Here is a 17,214-nt window from a genome sequence, read left to right on the forward strand (position 1 = left end):
GTTATTCATTCAGTCTAATGAGAAACTGTAGAACGGACTCGGTTTATATCACAATACCTACATTTAGAGTCGGTTATTCATTCAGTCTAATGAGAAACTGTAGAACGGACTCGGTTTATATCACAATACCTACATTTAGAGCCGGTTATTCATTCAGCCTAATGAGAAACTGTAGAACGGACTCGGTTTATATCACAATACCTACATTTAGAGCCGGTTATTCATTCAGCCTAATGAGAAACTGTAGAACGGACTCGGTTTATATCACAATACCTACATTTAGAGCCGGTTATTCATTCAGCCTAATGAGAAACTGTAGAACGGACTCGGTTTATATCACAATACCTACATTTAGAGCCGGTTATTCATTCAGCCTAATGAGAAACTGTAGAACGGATTCGGTTTATATCACAATACCTACATTTAGAGCCGGTTATTCATTCAGCCTAATGAGAAACTGTAGAACGGACTCGGTTTATATCACAATACCTACATTTAGAGCCGGTTATTCATTCAGCCTAATGAGAAACTGTAGAACGGACTCGGTTTATATCACAATACCTACATTTAGAGCCGGTTATTCATTCAGTCTAATGAGAAACTGTAGAACGGACTCGGTTTATATCACAATACCTACATTTAGAGTCGGTTATTCATTCAGCCTAATGAGAAACTGTAGAACGGACTCGGTTTATATCACAATACCTACATTTAGAGTCGGTTATTCATTCAGCCTAATGAGAAACTGTAGAACGGACTCGGTTTATATCACAATACCTACATTTAGAGCCGGTTATTCATTCAGCCTAACGACATTCCATCTAAGACACAGAAGACTCATGTAGGTTCACTGGTGGGTTTGCATAGTGAATAAAACAGCTATATTTGTGTCGTCGTCATGGTGACCCTTGCTTCCCATCACCACCACTGCATAGAAATAATGCAATTTCCAAAAATGGATGGATTTCCTTTTGAAAAACTGTTTAGCCTTGAACACAAGAACCTACACTAAACGTCGACTGACTCTAAAGCAACACACAGAAACTTCCTCATATGCCAAGAACATGTTTATTGTCCAAGTACAGGCATGGTTCATTACTACTGACCACATTCATATAAAAGACACATAGTAAAAAGCATAACAGCAAGATATTCGTAAAGTATGTACAAAACTAAATGAGCAAAAGGATGATGATTGGGGGGGGGGCAGTGATGGGGGGGGGGGCAGGGAAAGGGGAGTGTGTATGTAAAACTGTAGGTGTCAGAGTACCACATATAGCACCCCCTCTAAACCCACTGACGCTCACTAAGTAAACTCGCTTCCGTCACGACTTGGCGCGCAAATTTGACTGTGACTTGATAAACCGTGATTAAACTCTCCATTTGACTCCATCTGATTTTACTACTTCAGCTCACCGATGAGGAATCAGAGCGAAACCCTGACGAACTGGCTGGTTCACTAGCTGCAGCTGTTCAGCTGCACTTGTAATAACAGAGTAACACATGCCAGCTGAATGTATGCAAATCTATCTGCCCCGGAGTGAGATCCAATCCGGAGATACACCAACTGGGAATGTGGAGTCCATATCTCGTCCTCACTAATGGGAAACACAAACGCTAATGCTAAACTCCCAGTATTACTACTGTAAAAACAACAGTTTATGAAAAAAATCTCATTTACACTAGTCTAACCGCCCCACCCCCACCCACCCCACCCTCCACGGCCTCAAACGTTTGGTGTCTGAAGTTTTTGCGGTGGAGCTACGAGGCTAATGTAGCTAAAAAGCGATAGAAGGTTGCATGCGCCAGTTACCATTAAAGATTAATTAAGATTAAGTGACCCTTAATTCGTCCCACCACGGGGAAATTCCACCTCCGCATTTAACCCATCCGTGAAGTAAAACACCACATACACACTGGTGAGCACACACACTAGGGGGCAGTGGGCACACTTGCCCAGAGCGGTGGGCAGCCCTATCCACAGCGCCCGGGGAGCAGTTGGGGGTTAGGTGTCTTGCTCAAGGGCACCTCAGTCATGTGCTGTCGGCTCTGGGGATCAAACCGGTGACCTTCCGGTCACGAGGCTGGTTCCCCAACCGCCAGCCCACAACTGCCCGTGCAACACCATGTAATATAGTGGTAGAAGCCATATAAGCAAGTCTGTTTGATGAGGTCAGTTAGGCATGGTCTTAGCACCATACTAACTAGTGTGGTACTAGCTTCCATTACTTAGCTTCACCAGCCTCGTAGATCAAGTGTAAAACTACACTCACTGGCCACTTTATTAGGTACACCTTGCTAGTAAAAGGATGGACCCCCTTTTGCTGCAGCCCATCTTCTTCAAGGTTCGACGTGTTCTGCAATCCTTGGTTGTAACAAGTGGTTATTTGAGTTCCTGCTGCCTTTCTATCATCTGGAACCAGTCTGCCCATTCTCCTCTGACCTCTCACATCAGCAAGGCATTTTCGTCCACACAACTGACCGCTCACTGGATATTTCCTCTTTTTGGATGGTTCTCTGTAAACCCTAGAGATGGTTGAGCGTGAAAATCCCAGCAGATCAGCAGTTTCTGAAATACTCAGACCAGCCCGTCTGGCACCAACAACCACACCACGTTCAAAGCCCCTTAAATCCCCTTTCTTCCCCGTTCTGATGCTCGGTCTGCACTTCAGCAAGTCGTCTTGACCACCTCTACAGGCCTAAATGCAGTGAGCTGCAGCCGTGTGATTGGCTGATTAGCTACTTGTGTTAACAAGCATGAAGGTGTACCTAATAAAGTGGCCGATGAGTGTAAATAAGCAAACTTTAGACAGCAAACAAGGCTTGTGTGATGGATTATATATGGGTTAAATGGGAAATATGGGTTGAATCAGAAATGAACTATTCTCTTAAGGTAACACAGCTAATCCTATTATATCGACGTTTAGTGTTCCTGGACCTGAAGTTTGGTGGAGTCAGACGCTCCTATATCAAGCTAAAACGTTCGTTACGTACACTGGGCAAGGCTAAATATTTGAACGCATATTCATATCTATTTCCACTGACCACGTCAGGCCTACAGTACCACACAGTCAACATGAACCTCTTCTCTCAGACATCGCATACAACACGGAGGAAAAACGGATAAGGCAAGCCCAGGTAACGGCCTATTGGTGTCTCTTACAGTTTATATCGCTTATACGTTTGGTCAGTATGAAGGACTGTGTACGTTTAGGTTTGGGTTGATTCAGAAACCGAGGCTGAAGCTAACGTAAACATGCGGATCCCGGTTTGTGCCAGGAAGAGTCAACTTTTGGAGTTATCTGTTGGAAGTTGTTGTTGGGAAAAGGAGGGCGAACTTTCTTTTGTCGTTCTTTCCCGACTTTCACTCTCTGATGTAAACTCTCGTGCACACCACGTCATCTGCGGTCATCGTCTGTGAGGAGACAAAAGAGGAAAGCGAATGAACACAGAAGCAATTTAAGTGATACTTTTTTAATCCCACAATTCCACCTCCGCATTTAACCCATCTGTGAAGTTAAACACCACATACAGACTAGGGGGCAGTGAGCACACTTACCCGGAGCGGCGGGCAGCCCTATCCACAGCAGAGCAATTGGGGGTTAGGTGTCTTGCTCAAGGACACCTCAGTCATGGACTGTTGGCACTGGGGATCGAACCGGCGACCTTCCGGTCACAAGGTCAGTTCCCTAACCTCCAGCCCATGACTGCCCAAATTGCTTTCATTTAATGGATAATAGCTCTGCTTGAAAAACCTTGCATCTCCATTTCATTTAAAAAGCCTCTATAATGTTCATATGATCCACACAGTCACTCTGACAGACTGTAATACACTACAGGAAGCGTAGGGGGCGATACGGCTTCTACTGTTTCATTTAAAAAGCTCTATAACGTTCATATGATCCACACAGTCGCTCTGACAGACTGTAATACACTACAGGAAGCGTAGGGGGCGATACGGCTTCTACTGTTTCATTTAAAAAGCTCTATAATGTTCATATGATCCACACAGTCGCTCTGACAGACTGTAATACACTACAGGAAGCGTAGGGGGCGATACGGCTTCTACTGTTTCATTTAAAAAGCTCTATAATGTTCATATGATCCACACAGTCGCTCTGACAGACTGTAATACACTACAGGAAGCGTAGGGGGCGATACGGCTTCTACTGTTTCATTTAAAAAGCTCTATAATGTTCATATGATCCACACAGTCGCTCTGACAGACTGTAATACACTACAGGAAGCGTAGGGGGCGATACGGCTTCTACTGTTTCATTTAAAAAGCTCTATAATGTTCATATGATCCACACAGTCGCTCTGACAGACTGTAATACACTACAGGAAGCGTAGGGAGCGATACGGCTTCTACTGTTTCATTTAAAAAGCTCTATAATGTTCATATGATCCACACAGTCGCTCTGACAGACTGTAATACACTACAGGAAGCGTAGGGGGCGATACGGCTTCTACTGTTTCATTTAAAAAGCTCTATAATGTTCATATGATCCACACAGTCGCTCTGACAGACTGTAATACACTACAGGAAGCGTAGGGGGCGATACGGCTTCTACTGTTTCATTTAAAAAGCTCTATAATGTTCATATGATCCACACGGTCGCTCTGACAGACTGTAATACACTACAGGAAGCGTAGGGGGCGATACGGCTTCTACTGTTTCATTTAAAAAGCTCTATAATGTTCATATGATCCACACAGTCGCTCTGACAGACTGTAATACACTACAGGAAGCGTAGGGGGCGATACGGCTTCTACTGTTTCATTTAAAAAGCTCTATAATGTTCATATGATCCACACAGTCGCTCTGACAGACTGTAATACACTACAGGAAGCGTAGGGGGCGATACGGCTTCTACTGCTTCATTTAAAAAGCTCTATAATGTTCATATGATCCACACAGTCGCTCTGACAGACTGTAATACACTACAGGAAGCGTAGGGGGCGATACGCCTTCTACTGTTTCATTTAAAAAGCTCTATAATGTTCACATGATCCACACAGTCGCTCTGACAGACTGTAATACACTACAGGAAGCGTAGGGGGCGATACGGCTTCTACTGTTTCATTTAAAAAGCTCTATAATGTTCATATGATCCACACGGTCGCTCTGACAGACTGTAATACACTACAGGAAGCGTAGGGGGCGATACGGCTTCTACTGTTTCATTTAAAAAGCTCTATAATGTTCATATGATCCACACAGTCGCTCTGACAGACTGTAATACACTACAGGAAGCGTAGGGGGCGATACGGCTTCTACTGTTTCATTTAAAAAGCTCTATAATGTTCATATGATCCACACAGTCGCTCTGACAGACTGTAATACACTACAGGAAGCGTAGGGGGCGATACGGCTTCTACTGTTTCATTTAAAAAGCTCTATAATGTTCATATGATCCACACAGTCGCTCTGACAGACTGTAATACACTACAGGAAGCGTAGGGGGCGATACGGCTTCTACTGTTTCATTTAAAAAGCTCTATAATGTTCATATGATCCACACAGTCGCTCTGACAGACTGTAATACACTACAGGAAGCGTAGGGGGCGATACGGCTTCTACTGTTTCATTTAAAAAGCTCTATAATGTTCACATGATCCACACAGTCACTCTGACAGACTGTAATACACTACAGGAAGCGTAGGGGGCGATACGGCTTCTACTGTTTCATTTAAAAAGCTCTATAATGTTCATATGATCCACACAGTCGCTCTGACAGACTGTAATACACTACAGGAAGCGTAGGGGGCGATACGGCTTCTACTGTTTCATTTAAAAAGCTCTATAATGTTCATATGATCCACACAGTCGCTCTGACAGACTGTAATACACTACAGGAAGCGTAGGGGGCGATACGGCTTCTACTGTTTCATTTAAAAAGCTCTATAATGTTCATATGATCCACACAGTCGCTCTGACAGACTGTAATACACTACAGGAAGCGTAGGGGGCGATACGGCTTCTACTGTTTCATTTAAAAAGCTCTATAATGTTCATATGATCCACACAGTCGCTCTGACAGACTGTAATACACTACAGGAAGCGTAGGGGGCGATACGGCTTCTAATGTTTCATTTAAAAAGCTCTATAATGTTCATATGATCCACACAGTCGCTCTGACAGACTGTAATACACTACAGGAAGCGTAGGGGGCGATACGGCTCCTACTGTTTCATTTAAAAAGCTCTATAATGTTCATATGATCCACACAGTCGCTCTGACAGACTGTAATACACTACAGGAAGCGTAGGGGGCGATACGGCTTCTACTGTTTCATTTAAAACGCTCTATAATGTTCATATGATCCACACGGTCGCTCTGACAGACTGTAATACACTACAGGAAGCGTAGGGGGCGATACGGCTTCTACTGTTTCATTTAAAAAGCTCTATAATGTTCATATGATCCACACAGTCACTCTGACAGACTGTAATACACTACAGGAAGCGTAGGGGGCGATACGGCTTCTACTGTTTCATTTAAAAAGCTCTATAATGTTCATATGATCCACACAGTCGCTCTGACAGACTGTAATACACTACAGGAAGCGTAGGGGGCGATACGGCTTCTACTGTTTCATTTAAAAAGCTCTATAATGTTCATATGATCCACACAGTCGCTCTGACAGACTGTAATACACTACAGGAAGCGTAGGGGGCGATACGGCTTCTACTGTTTCATTTAAAAAGCTCTATAATGTTCATATGATCCACACAGTCGCTCTGACAGACTGTAATACACTACAGGAAGCGTAGGGGGCGATACGGCTTCTACTGTTTCATTTAAAACGCTCTATAATGTTCATATGATCCACACGGTCGCTCTGACAGACTGTAATACACTACAGGAAGCGTAGGGGGCGATACGGCTTCTACTGTTTCATTTAAAAAGCTCTATAATGTTCATATGATCCACACAGTCACTCTGACAGACTGTAATACACTACAGGAAGCGTAGGGGGCGATACGGCTTCTACTGTTTCATTTAAAAAGCTCTATAATGTTCATATGATCCACACAGTCGCTCTGACAGACTGTAATACACTACAGGAAGCGTAGGGGGCGATACGGCTTCTACTGTTTCATTTAAAAAGCTCTATAATGTTCATATGATCCACACGGTCGCTCTGACAGACTGTAATACACTACAGGAAGCGTAGGGGGCGATACGGCTTCTACTGTTTCATTTAAAAAGCTCTATAATGTTCATATGATCCACACAGTCGCTCTAACAGACTGTAATACACTACAGGAAGCGTAGGGGGCGATACGGCTTCTACTGTTTCATTTAAAAAGCTCTATAATGTTCATATGATCCACACAGTCGCTCTGACAGACTGTAATACACTACAGGAAGCGTAGGGGGCGATACGGCTTCTACTGCTTCATTTAAAAAGCTCTATAATGTTCATATGATCCACACAGTCGCTCTGACAGACTGTAATACACTACAGGAAGCGTAGGGGGCGATACGGCTTCTACTGTTTCATTTAAAAAGCTCTATAATGTTCATATGATCCACACAGTCGCTCTGACAGACTGTAATACACTACAGGAAGCGTAGGGGGCGATACGCCTTCTACTGTTTCATTTAAAAAGCTCTATAATGTTCACATGATCCACACAGTCGCTCTGACAGACTGTAATACACTACAGGAAGCGTAGGGGGCGATACGGCTTCTACTGTTTCATTTAAAAAGCTCTATAATGTTCATATGATCCACACGGTCGCTCGGACAGACTGTAATACACTACAGGAAGCGTAGGGGGCGATACGGCTTCTACTGTTTCATTTAAAAAGCTCTATAATGTTCATATGATCCACACGGTCGCTCTGACAGACTGTAATACACTACAGGAAGCGTAGGGGGCGATACGGCTTCTACTGTTTCATTTAAAAAGCTCTATAATGTTCATATGATCCACACAGTCACTCTGACAGACTGTAATACACTACAGGAAGCGTAGGGGGCGATACGGCTTCTACTGTTTCATTTAAAACGCTCTATAATGTTCATATGATCCACACGGTCGCTCTGACAGACTGTAATACACTACAGGAAGCGTAGGGGGCGATACGGCTTCTACTGTTTCATTTAAAAAGCTCTATAATGTTCATATGATCCACACAGTCGCTCTGACAGACTGTAATACACTACAGGAAGCGTAGGGGGCGATACGGCTTCTACTGTTTCATTTAAAAAGCTCTATAATGTTCATATGATCCACACAGTCGCTCTGACAGACTGTAATACACTACAGGAAGCGTAGGGGGCGATACGGCTTCTACTGTTTCATTTAAAAAGCTCTATAATGTTCATATGATCCACACCCCCCTACGGGTACCCTCTAATATTTTGTGTACTAACCTGTCGAGCTCATACTATTAAGATTAGTACACAGTATATACTGTATAGTATTAGTATTGTGTGTAGTACACAACTGGGATGCAGCGTAAGTCTTTTTAAACGTAGGTCTGTTAGTTTTGTTGGTGCAGTCCAGATTCTTCACAAACCTCAGATACACTGAATATTATGATGCATATCATGAAAATATCTTGAAGTATTATGATGTTACACTTTTGGCAGATTGCCCACCCTTGGGGTCATTTAAACAAATGATCACTTAAACAAGTAGCTGATTACCAGGGATGATAGCCAGTGACATGTGAACATTACCAGGATGAGTTCTCCATCATTGGTTAGTTCTCTGGTCCAGGCAGTCTTTGGCCCCTCCCCCTTCTGTAGGGTCTGCTCACAGCTGATCTTACTGTCCGTCTCCCAGCGAGGAAAACTCTATAGGGGAATGGATAAGTATCACTATCATCATAAAACAATCAGCTGAGAGGTCTGAAAGGACCTGTGGCTGATCTAGAAGAACCTCATTGAGAAAAGGAGATGGACACAAACAAAGAAGCTGGACGATGGACTGACCGCCCCAGAGACCAGACCTCAGCACCACTGAATGGGTTTCATTACTTCAGAAAGTAAAGTGATCAACCAGCTTCTAAGACTGAGCTTTGGAGGCGTGCCTACAGATTCTTTGAGGAGCTGAAAGTGAGTCTCCTGAGAGGAGTGGAAGCTGGAATAAAGGTAGAGTGGACACACTAAACATTGAAATATCTGTTATTGTGTAAATTCATGTAAAATGACCGAACTAAATCGACCAGCCAAGACATGTTCAGTGTCTGAAGTTTGCTTCTTTAGTTTTTCACAGCATCATATCAACCCTGATTTCAATGAAATAGCACAGAACAGCAACCTTCATATTAATTTGCATAAATACCTATATAAACATTCATGCATACATACGCAGACATTTGCATAAAAGTTCTTCCAGGGAACAAACTAACAGCTTTTAGGGGTGTGTGTTTGTGTACCGTGCAGGGTCGTCCGTCAACGGTGGTCTCGCTGAACTCCTCTCCCACGGTGAAGGTGACGTGGGTGGTCCTGACTGAAGTGGAGGTTTTGATTGACAGCGTCTCGCCGTCCTGCGTGATCTCCACCGAGGGCTTTGAGGCCGCCGCCACGGCGATTTTACGCAGCATCACGTTCACACCTGAGAACACAGAGTGTAAACAGAGTGAGATCAGTCTCACACACCTGAGGCGTTCCCTCTCAGACGGTGTGTGTGCAGACAGGTCACAATCGTCCACCCACGCGACATGCTTTCACTAATGTTCCTGACGCAGCGTCCGTCCCATCTAGACAGGGTGGGAGCAGAGAGATGATGAGCGAAGCTCTGCTGGAGAAGAACTAGTTTGAGCTGCAGAAGGCCAGGGCTTTAAGTATTAAGGTGTCTGTGACTTTAATCCAGCAAAAGTCTGTAATGTGTTTAGTTTCACAATCAATCCACGCTGCGCCCACATGCGCTCTTTCGTAAAAGTGTTTATTAAGTAATGCATTTGTGAGTGGAGCAAGGGTCAACTGTGGGGTGATTTTAATCCAGTATGAATCTGCAGTGTGTAGTTTTACAGTCTGACTGTAATAATTGTGGAGTGATTTTAATCCAGTATGAATCTGCAGTGTGTAGTTTTACAGTCTGACTGTAATAATTGTGGAGTGATTTTAATCCAGTATGAATCTGCAGTGTGTAGTTTTATAGTCTGACTGTAATAATTGTGGAGTGATTTTAATCCAGTATGAATCTGCAGCGTGTAGTTTTACAGTCTGACTGTAATAATTGTGGAGTGATTTTAATCCAGTATGAATCTGCAGTGTGTAGTTTTACAGTCTGACTGTAATAATTGTGGAGTGATTTTAATCCAGTATGAATCTGCAGTGTGTAGTTTTACAGTCTGACTGTAATAATTGTGGAGTGATTTTAATCCAGTATGAATCTGCAGTGTGTAGTTTTATAGTCTGACTGTAATAATTGTGGAGTGATTTTAATCCAGTATGAATCTGCAGCGTGTAGTTTTACAGTCTGACTGTAATAATTGTGGAGTGATTTTAATCCAGTATGAATCTGCAGTGTGTAGTTTTACAGTCTGACTGTAATAATTGTGGAGTGATTTTAATCCAGTATGAATCTGCAGTGTGTAGTTTTATAGTCTGACTGTAATAATTGTGGAGTGATTTTAATCCAGTATGAATCTGCAGTGTGTAGTTTTACAGTCTGACTGTAATAATTGTGGAGTGATTTTAATCCAGTATGAATCTGCAGTGTGTAGTTTTACAGTCTGACTGTAATAATTGTGGAGTGATTTTAATCCAGTATGAATCTGCAGTGTGTAGTTTTACAGTCTGACGGCAATAATTGTGGAGTGATTTTAATCCAGTATGAATCTGCAGTGTGTAGTTTTACAGTCTGACGGTAATAATTGTGGAGTGATTTTAATCCAGTATGAATCTGCAGTGTGTAGTTTTACAGTCTGACTGTAATAATTGTGGAGAGATTTTAATCCAGTATGAATCTGCAGTGTGTGTAGTTTTACAGTCTGACTGTAATAATTGTGGAGTGATTTTAATCCATTATGAATCTGCAGTGTGTAGTTTTACAGTCTGACTGTAATAATTGTGGAGTGATTTTAATCCAGTATGAATCTGCAGTGTGTGTAGTTTTACAGTCTGACTGTAATAATTGTGGAGTGATTTTAATCCAGTATGAATCTGCAGTGTGTAGTTTTACAGTCTGACTGTAATAATTGTGGAGTGATTTTAATCCAGTATGAATCTGCAGTGTGTGTAGTTTTACAGTCTGACTGTAATAATTGTGGAGTGATTTTAATCCAGTGTGAATCTGCAGTGTGTAGTTTTACAGTCTGACTGTAATAATTGTGGAGTGATTTTAATCCAGTATGAATCTGCAGTGTGTAGTTATACAGTCTGACTGTAATAATTGTGGAGTGATTTTAATCCAGTATGAATCTGCAGTGTGTAGTTTTACAGTCTGACAGTAATAATTGTGGAGTGATTTTAATCCAGTATGAATCTGCAGTGTGTAGTTTTACAGTCTGACTGTAATAATTGTGGAGTGATTTTAATCCAGTATGAATCTGCAGTGTGTAGTTTTACAGTCTGACTGTAATAATTGTGGAGTGATTTTAATCCAGTGTGAATCTGCAGTGTGTGTAGTTTTACAGTCTGACAGTAATAATTGTGGAGAGATTTTAATCCAGTATGAATCTGCAGTGTGTAGTTTTACAGTCTGACTGTAATAATTGTGGAGTGATTTTAATCCAGTGTGAATCTGCAGTGTGTAGTTTTACAGTCTGACTGTAATAATTGTGGAGTGATTTTAATCCAGTATGAATCTGCAGTGTGTAGTTTTACAGTCTGACTGTAATAATTGTGGAGTGATTTTAATCCAGTGTGAATCTGCAGTGTGTAGTTTTACAGTCTGACTGTAATAATTGTGGAGTGATTTTAATCCAGTGTGAATCTGCAGTGTGTGTAGTTTTACAGTCTGACGGTAATAATTGTGGAGTGATTTTAATCCAGTATGAATCTGCAGTGTGTAGTTTTACAGTCTGACTGTAATAATTGTGGAGTGATTTTAATCCAGTATGAATCTGCAGTGTGTAGTTTTATAGTCTGACTGTAATAATTGTGGAGTGATTTTAATCCAGTATGAATCTGCAGTGTGTAGTTTTATAGTCTGACTGTAATAATTGTGGAGTGATTTTAATCCAGTATGAATCTGCAGTGTGTAGTTTTACAGTCTGACTGTAATAATTGTGGAGTGATTTTAATCCAGTATGAATCTGCAGTGTGTAGTTTTACAGTCTGACTGTAATAATTGTGGAGTGATTTTAATCCAGTATGAATCTGCAGTGTGTAGTTTTACAGTCTGACGGCAATAATTGTGGAGTGATTTTAATCCAGTATGAATCTGCAGTGTGTAGTTTTACAGTCTGACGGTAATAATTGTGGAGTGATTTTAATCCAGTATGAATCTGCAGTGTGTAGTTTTACAGTCTGACTGTAATAATTGTGGAGAGATTTTAATCCAGTATGAATCTGCAGTGTGTGTAGTTTTACAGTCTGACTGTAATAATTGTGGAGTGATTTTAATCCATTATGAATCTGCAGTGTGTAGTTTTACAGTCTGACTGTAATAATTGTGGAGTGATTTTAATCCAGTATGAATCTGCAGTGTGTGTAGTTTTACAGTCTGACTGTAATAATTGTGGAGTGATTTTAATCCAGTATGAATCTGCAGTGTGTAGTTTTACAGTCTGACTGTAATAATTGTGGAGTGATTTTAATCCAGTATGAATCTGCAGTGTGTGTAGTTTTACAGTCTGACTGTAATAATTGTGGAGTGATTTTAATCCAGTGTGAATCTGCAGTGTGTAGTTTTACAGTCTGACTGTAATAATTGTGGAGTGATTTTAATCCAGTATGAATCTGCAGTGTGTAGTTATACAGTCTGACTGTAATAATTGTGGAGCGATTTTAATCCAGTATGAATCTGCAGTGTGTAGTTTTACAGTCTGACTGTAATAATTGTGGAGTGATTTTAATCCAGTATGAATCTGCAGTGTGTGTAGTTTTACAGTCTGACTGTAATAATTGTGGAGTGATTTTAATCCAGTATGAATCTGCAGTGTGTAGTTTTACAGTCTGACTGTAATAATTGTGGAGTGATTTTAATCCAGTATGAATCTGCAGTGTGTAGTTTTACAGTCTGACTGTAATAATTGTGGAGTGATTTTAATCCAGTATGAATCTGCAGCGTGTAGTTTTACAGTCTGACTGTAATAATTGTGGAGCGATTTTAATCCAGTATGAATCTACATTGTGTGTAGTTTTACAGTCTGACTGTAATAATTGTGGAGTGATTTTAATCCAGTATGAATCTGCAGTGTGTGTAGTTTTACAGTCTGACTGTAATAATTGTGGAGTGATTTTAATCCAGTATGAATCTACATTGTGTGTAGTTTTACAGTCTGACTGTAATAATTGTGGAGTGATTTTAATCCAGTATGAATCTGCAGTGTGTGTAGTTTTACAGTCTGACTGTAATAATTGTGGAGTGATTTTAATCCAGTATGAATCTGCAGCGTGTAGTTTTACAGTCTGACTGTAATAATTGTGGAGTGATTTTAATCCAGTATGAATCTGCAGTGTGTAGTTTTACAGTCTGACTGTAATAATTGTGGAGTGATTTTAATCCAGTATGAATCTGCAGTGTGTAGTTTTACAGTCTGACTGTAATAATTGTAGAGTGATTTTAATCCAGTATGAATCTGCAGTGTGTAGTTTTACAGTCTGACTGTAATAATTGTGGAGTGATTTTAATCCAGTATGAATCTGCAGTGTGTAGTTTTACAGTCTGACTGTAATAATTGTGGAGTGATTTTAATCCAGTATGAATCTGCAGTGTGTGTAGTTTTCATTCAGCAAAAGCCAAACTGGGTCAGTCTGTGCTCTGCTATCCTCTACAGTGCAGCGTGTTTAAGCAGTGAACTCTCTGGCGTGTTGCAGTGAATGAGGGTGGAGGGACAGTGACGCCATCAAGACTGGACATGTCCTGCACGTTGTGCATAGATGTGATTACCCTTTGTTCTGTCAGGGATAGATCAATAATGCCTTGCGGGCAGGTTAAATCACTGTGATGATTAAAACGCTGTTGGGCGGGGGTGGGGGGGTGAGGGGGCAAGTGTTGGGGGGAAGTTATTGGAGTGGCCCGGGGGGACACGGTAATGTGTTACACCTTCCTGTCGGGAAATGGACAGACGTGCAAGGAAACAAAGAGACAGCTGTGATAAAAAGTGGGGTGAGGGGAGTTAAAAGGACGAATAAAAAAAGGGTTTGAGAAAAGAAAAGTAAAGAATGAAAAGAAAAGGGGAGCCACACAAGGACCTCAAAGAAACAGAGAGAGAGAAAGACACAGCAGGGGGGACCTGAATGCTGTTAGATGCAGTGGTCTTGGTGCCAAGCCTTCAGTTCATGCCTCTAATGTCGAGGAGGAGAAAGGACCACTACCACAGCGCTGGTGACCGTTAGCACGCCTATGGGATTCTAGTAGTATGTTTGCAGTAAGCCTATGGCAGCTTACATGAACATTTTTTGGACGTTCTAGATTAAACAGAGACATTTGAAGGGTTATAATGTTCATTTCTCAGCTTGTATGTATCAGTGACTGTTTTAGCTGTTTTGATCTGCTGCCGCTGTTTTCTATTCCTAACAACTAACTGGAACCTGCTTAGACTACAGCTCATGTTCATAGTCAGTGACATCTACGGCATTCGGCTGACGCTCTTATCCAGAGGGACGGACAATTTGATTGCTTTACACAGGAAGGTGAAGGTGGTGTTGGGAGTCTTGCCCAAGGACTCTTATTGGCATAGTGTAGGGTGGTTACCCAGGCGGGGGATTGAACCCCAGTCTACAGCAAAGGCAGAGGTGTTACCCACTACACTAACCAAGCACATATCTAGAAGTACTAGAGTGATGTTTCCTGGTTCCACCCATAGTAAGTCAAAGCGTGTTTGGTTGGGTTAGGGTTCTTCTGTAACTTAGAACCTGAGACTATAGCTACCTTAGCATTACAGAGCATGTATATATATATATATATATATATATATATATATATATATATATGTGTGTGTGTGTGTGTGTGTGTGTGTGTGTTCCAAATGTGTTATGAAATGCAGATATTATACTGCAGTTGCTTAAACATACACTATTAAGAAAATGGTTCTTCATCAGTTCTTTGGTAAGAAAACGGTTTTATATAGAACATCTAACAATATAGTTAATCTAACATGTGAGGCCTTCGGTGCAGCTCCTGAAGTCCTGACCAATGGGAGAGCCAGCTCAGCTGTATATAATTACATACCACAGAGAAAAACATTGCAACCTAAATCTGATTTCTGTCACATCCACATTGCATCCAGATTCAGTTTTGATGGTCTTTACAGCAAAAAAACACATCAAATCTGATTTTTGCAAAATCGGCTCCAAACCACGTTTGGAGGATGGTCAGATTTTTATAGAAGCGTCCAAGTCTGGACGCTCTGGATGCTCTGGACACGCAAATCGGACTTCAGTGTCTGTTGCGTCACTCGCAACATGACAAACAACAACAACGTCAAATCAAGAGGGCGAGATGATGCACCTCCATCTCTCCTGAATCTGTTTGATATCCACATCACCAGCGTAGCTAAGTGGCGCCTTATTTAGGGAGCGTTAACTTAATATCAGCGCTTCTGAACTGAGTGTAGATGAGTTAGACCAGTCAGAAGCAACCAAGCACCTATATGCTGTGACATCACAACCACGACTGCCTGGCAGTCTGCCTGGTCCAGTGCTCAGCCTAAACCAGAAAAAGTGGATGTTTGTGTCTTCTGGGTCAAAATAACTTCAGTTTATAGGACGGAATCGCAGTCGCAATGTTAACGGAGAATGTGCTGCACATGAAAAGGGTTCTTCTGTTGCTACAAGCCTGGCTTCATAACTATGAAAGAACCCTTTTAAGTGCCATATAGAAACCTTTTCAAATAGGTTCTATATAGAACCATTTTCTTACCAAAGAACCCACTACTTTTTGATATTGGATGTTTCGGCAACTGCCGTATAATATCTGCATTTTATTATGCATTTGTAGAGCAATGAATGTTCTAGATACCTCACTGACTATAAACATGAGCTGTAGGCTAAGCAGGTTCCGGTTAGTTGTTAGGAATAGAAAACAAGGGCAGCAGCTCAAAACAGCTAAAACAGTCACTGATACATACAAGCTGAGAAATGAACATCTTTACACCCTTCAAATGTCTCTGTTTAATCTAGAACGTCCAAAAAACGTTCATGTAAGCTGCCATAGGCTTACTGCAAACATACTACTAGAATCCCATAGGCGTGCTAACGGTCACCAGCGCTGTGGTAGTGGTCCTTTCTCCTGGTTTCCTCGTAATCGCAGTTTAAATCGCAGCCGCAGCGCTGATCAGAAAAATCGCAGATGGGTATTTTCCTCAAACCGTTCAGCCGTAGCTCTCGTGAGAGAGGGAGAGAGTCATTCGGACCACCTTTTATGGAAAAGACCATCAACTGTCAGTTTGTTTGCATGTCTCCATTTGCGAATGCGTGTGTATATATTTACTCTTGGTGACAGGTGGGAATGTGTGTGAGGGGAAGAGTGTGAAATTCAACTCGACGTGCACACACATGCTGCCCACTGTGCGTCTACTGTGGCGGGGAACCCGCCGGACCTTCTAGACCCTCAGAGAAGATCTAATGACTGCGTTTCATGTTTATTTAATAGAATCGTGGTTTTAATGCTTTAACTCTGTAAGTATGGCATTAAGTTCTTTTAGCCCATTAAGCTGAGTCCTGAAACGGAATATTATCCAGTCTGGATTGTCTTCCCTACCGCACTCTTAAAAAGACGGACCTTCAAGGGTTCTGTAGTAAAAGCAGTTCTATATAGAACCATTTCATGCTCATCGCATGATGAAACGCTCTACAGATCGATGGAGAATGTGTTGTGTGTTTTATAACAGCAGAACCCTTATGGGTGTTAAACAGAACCATATACAACACAATCTCCATCAGTCTACAGAACCGTTACACCCTGCAGGGACCATTTCAGCATGGCAGTTCTATGTTTAATCATTGCCTTCACTAAAGAACCAATGAAGAACCTTCCTTTTTTAAGCATGTTTAAGCATCGTGTTCATGTTATTCCACAGGAACCACTGTCATCATTCTCGACATTCTTGCTAATACAGACAGACTTAGTTTACAT

The 17,214-nt window shown here is 41.6% G+C and overlaps 1 protein-coding gene across 1 annotated transcript in view; it reads right to left on the bottom strand.

Annotated features, from left to right (window-relative positions):
- Nucleotides 1-2,688: 2,688 nt before the first annotated feature.
- crabp2a (cellular retinoic acid binding protein 2, a) overlaps nt 2,689-17,214 on the bottom strand; it is an 18,165-nt gene continuing 3,639 nt past the window's right edge. The window contains exons 2-4 of the mRNA XM_017714546.2: nt 9,401-9,579; nt 8,700-8,816; nt 2,689-3,415 (exon numbers count right to left, since the gene is read on the bottom strand). Of these exons, the coding sequence (XP_017570035.1) occupies nt 3,365-3,415; nt 8,700-8,816; nt 9,401-9,579 (347 nt within the window). The 3' untranslated portion in view covers nt 2,689-3,364. The remainder of the gene's footprint in view (nt 3,416-8,699; nt 8,817-9,400; nt 9,580-17,214) is intronic.

This window comes from Pygocentrus nattereri, chromosome 3, assembly GCF_015220715.1.
Source record: "Pygocentrus nattereri isolate fPygNat1 chromosome 3, fPygNat1.pri, whole genome shotgun sequence".
In the NCBI taxonomy this organism is placed as follows: Eukaryota; Metazoa; Chordata; class Actinopteri; order Characiformes; family Serrasalmidae; genus Pygocentrus; species Pygocentrus nattereri.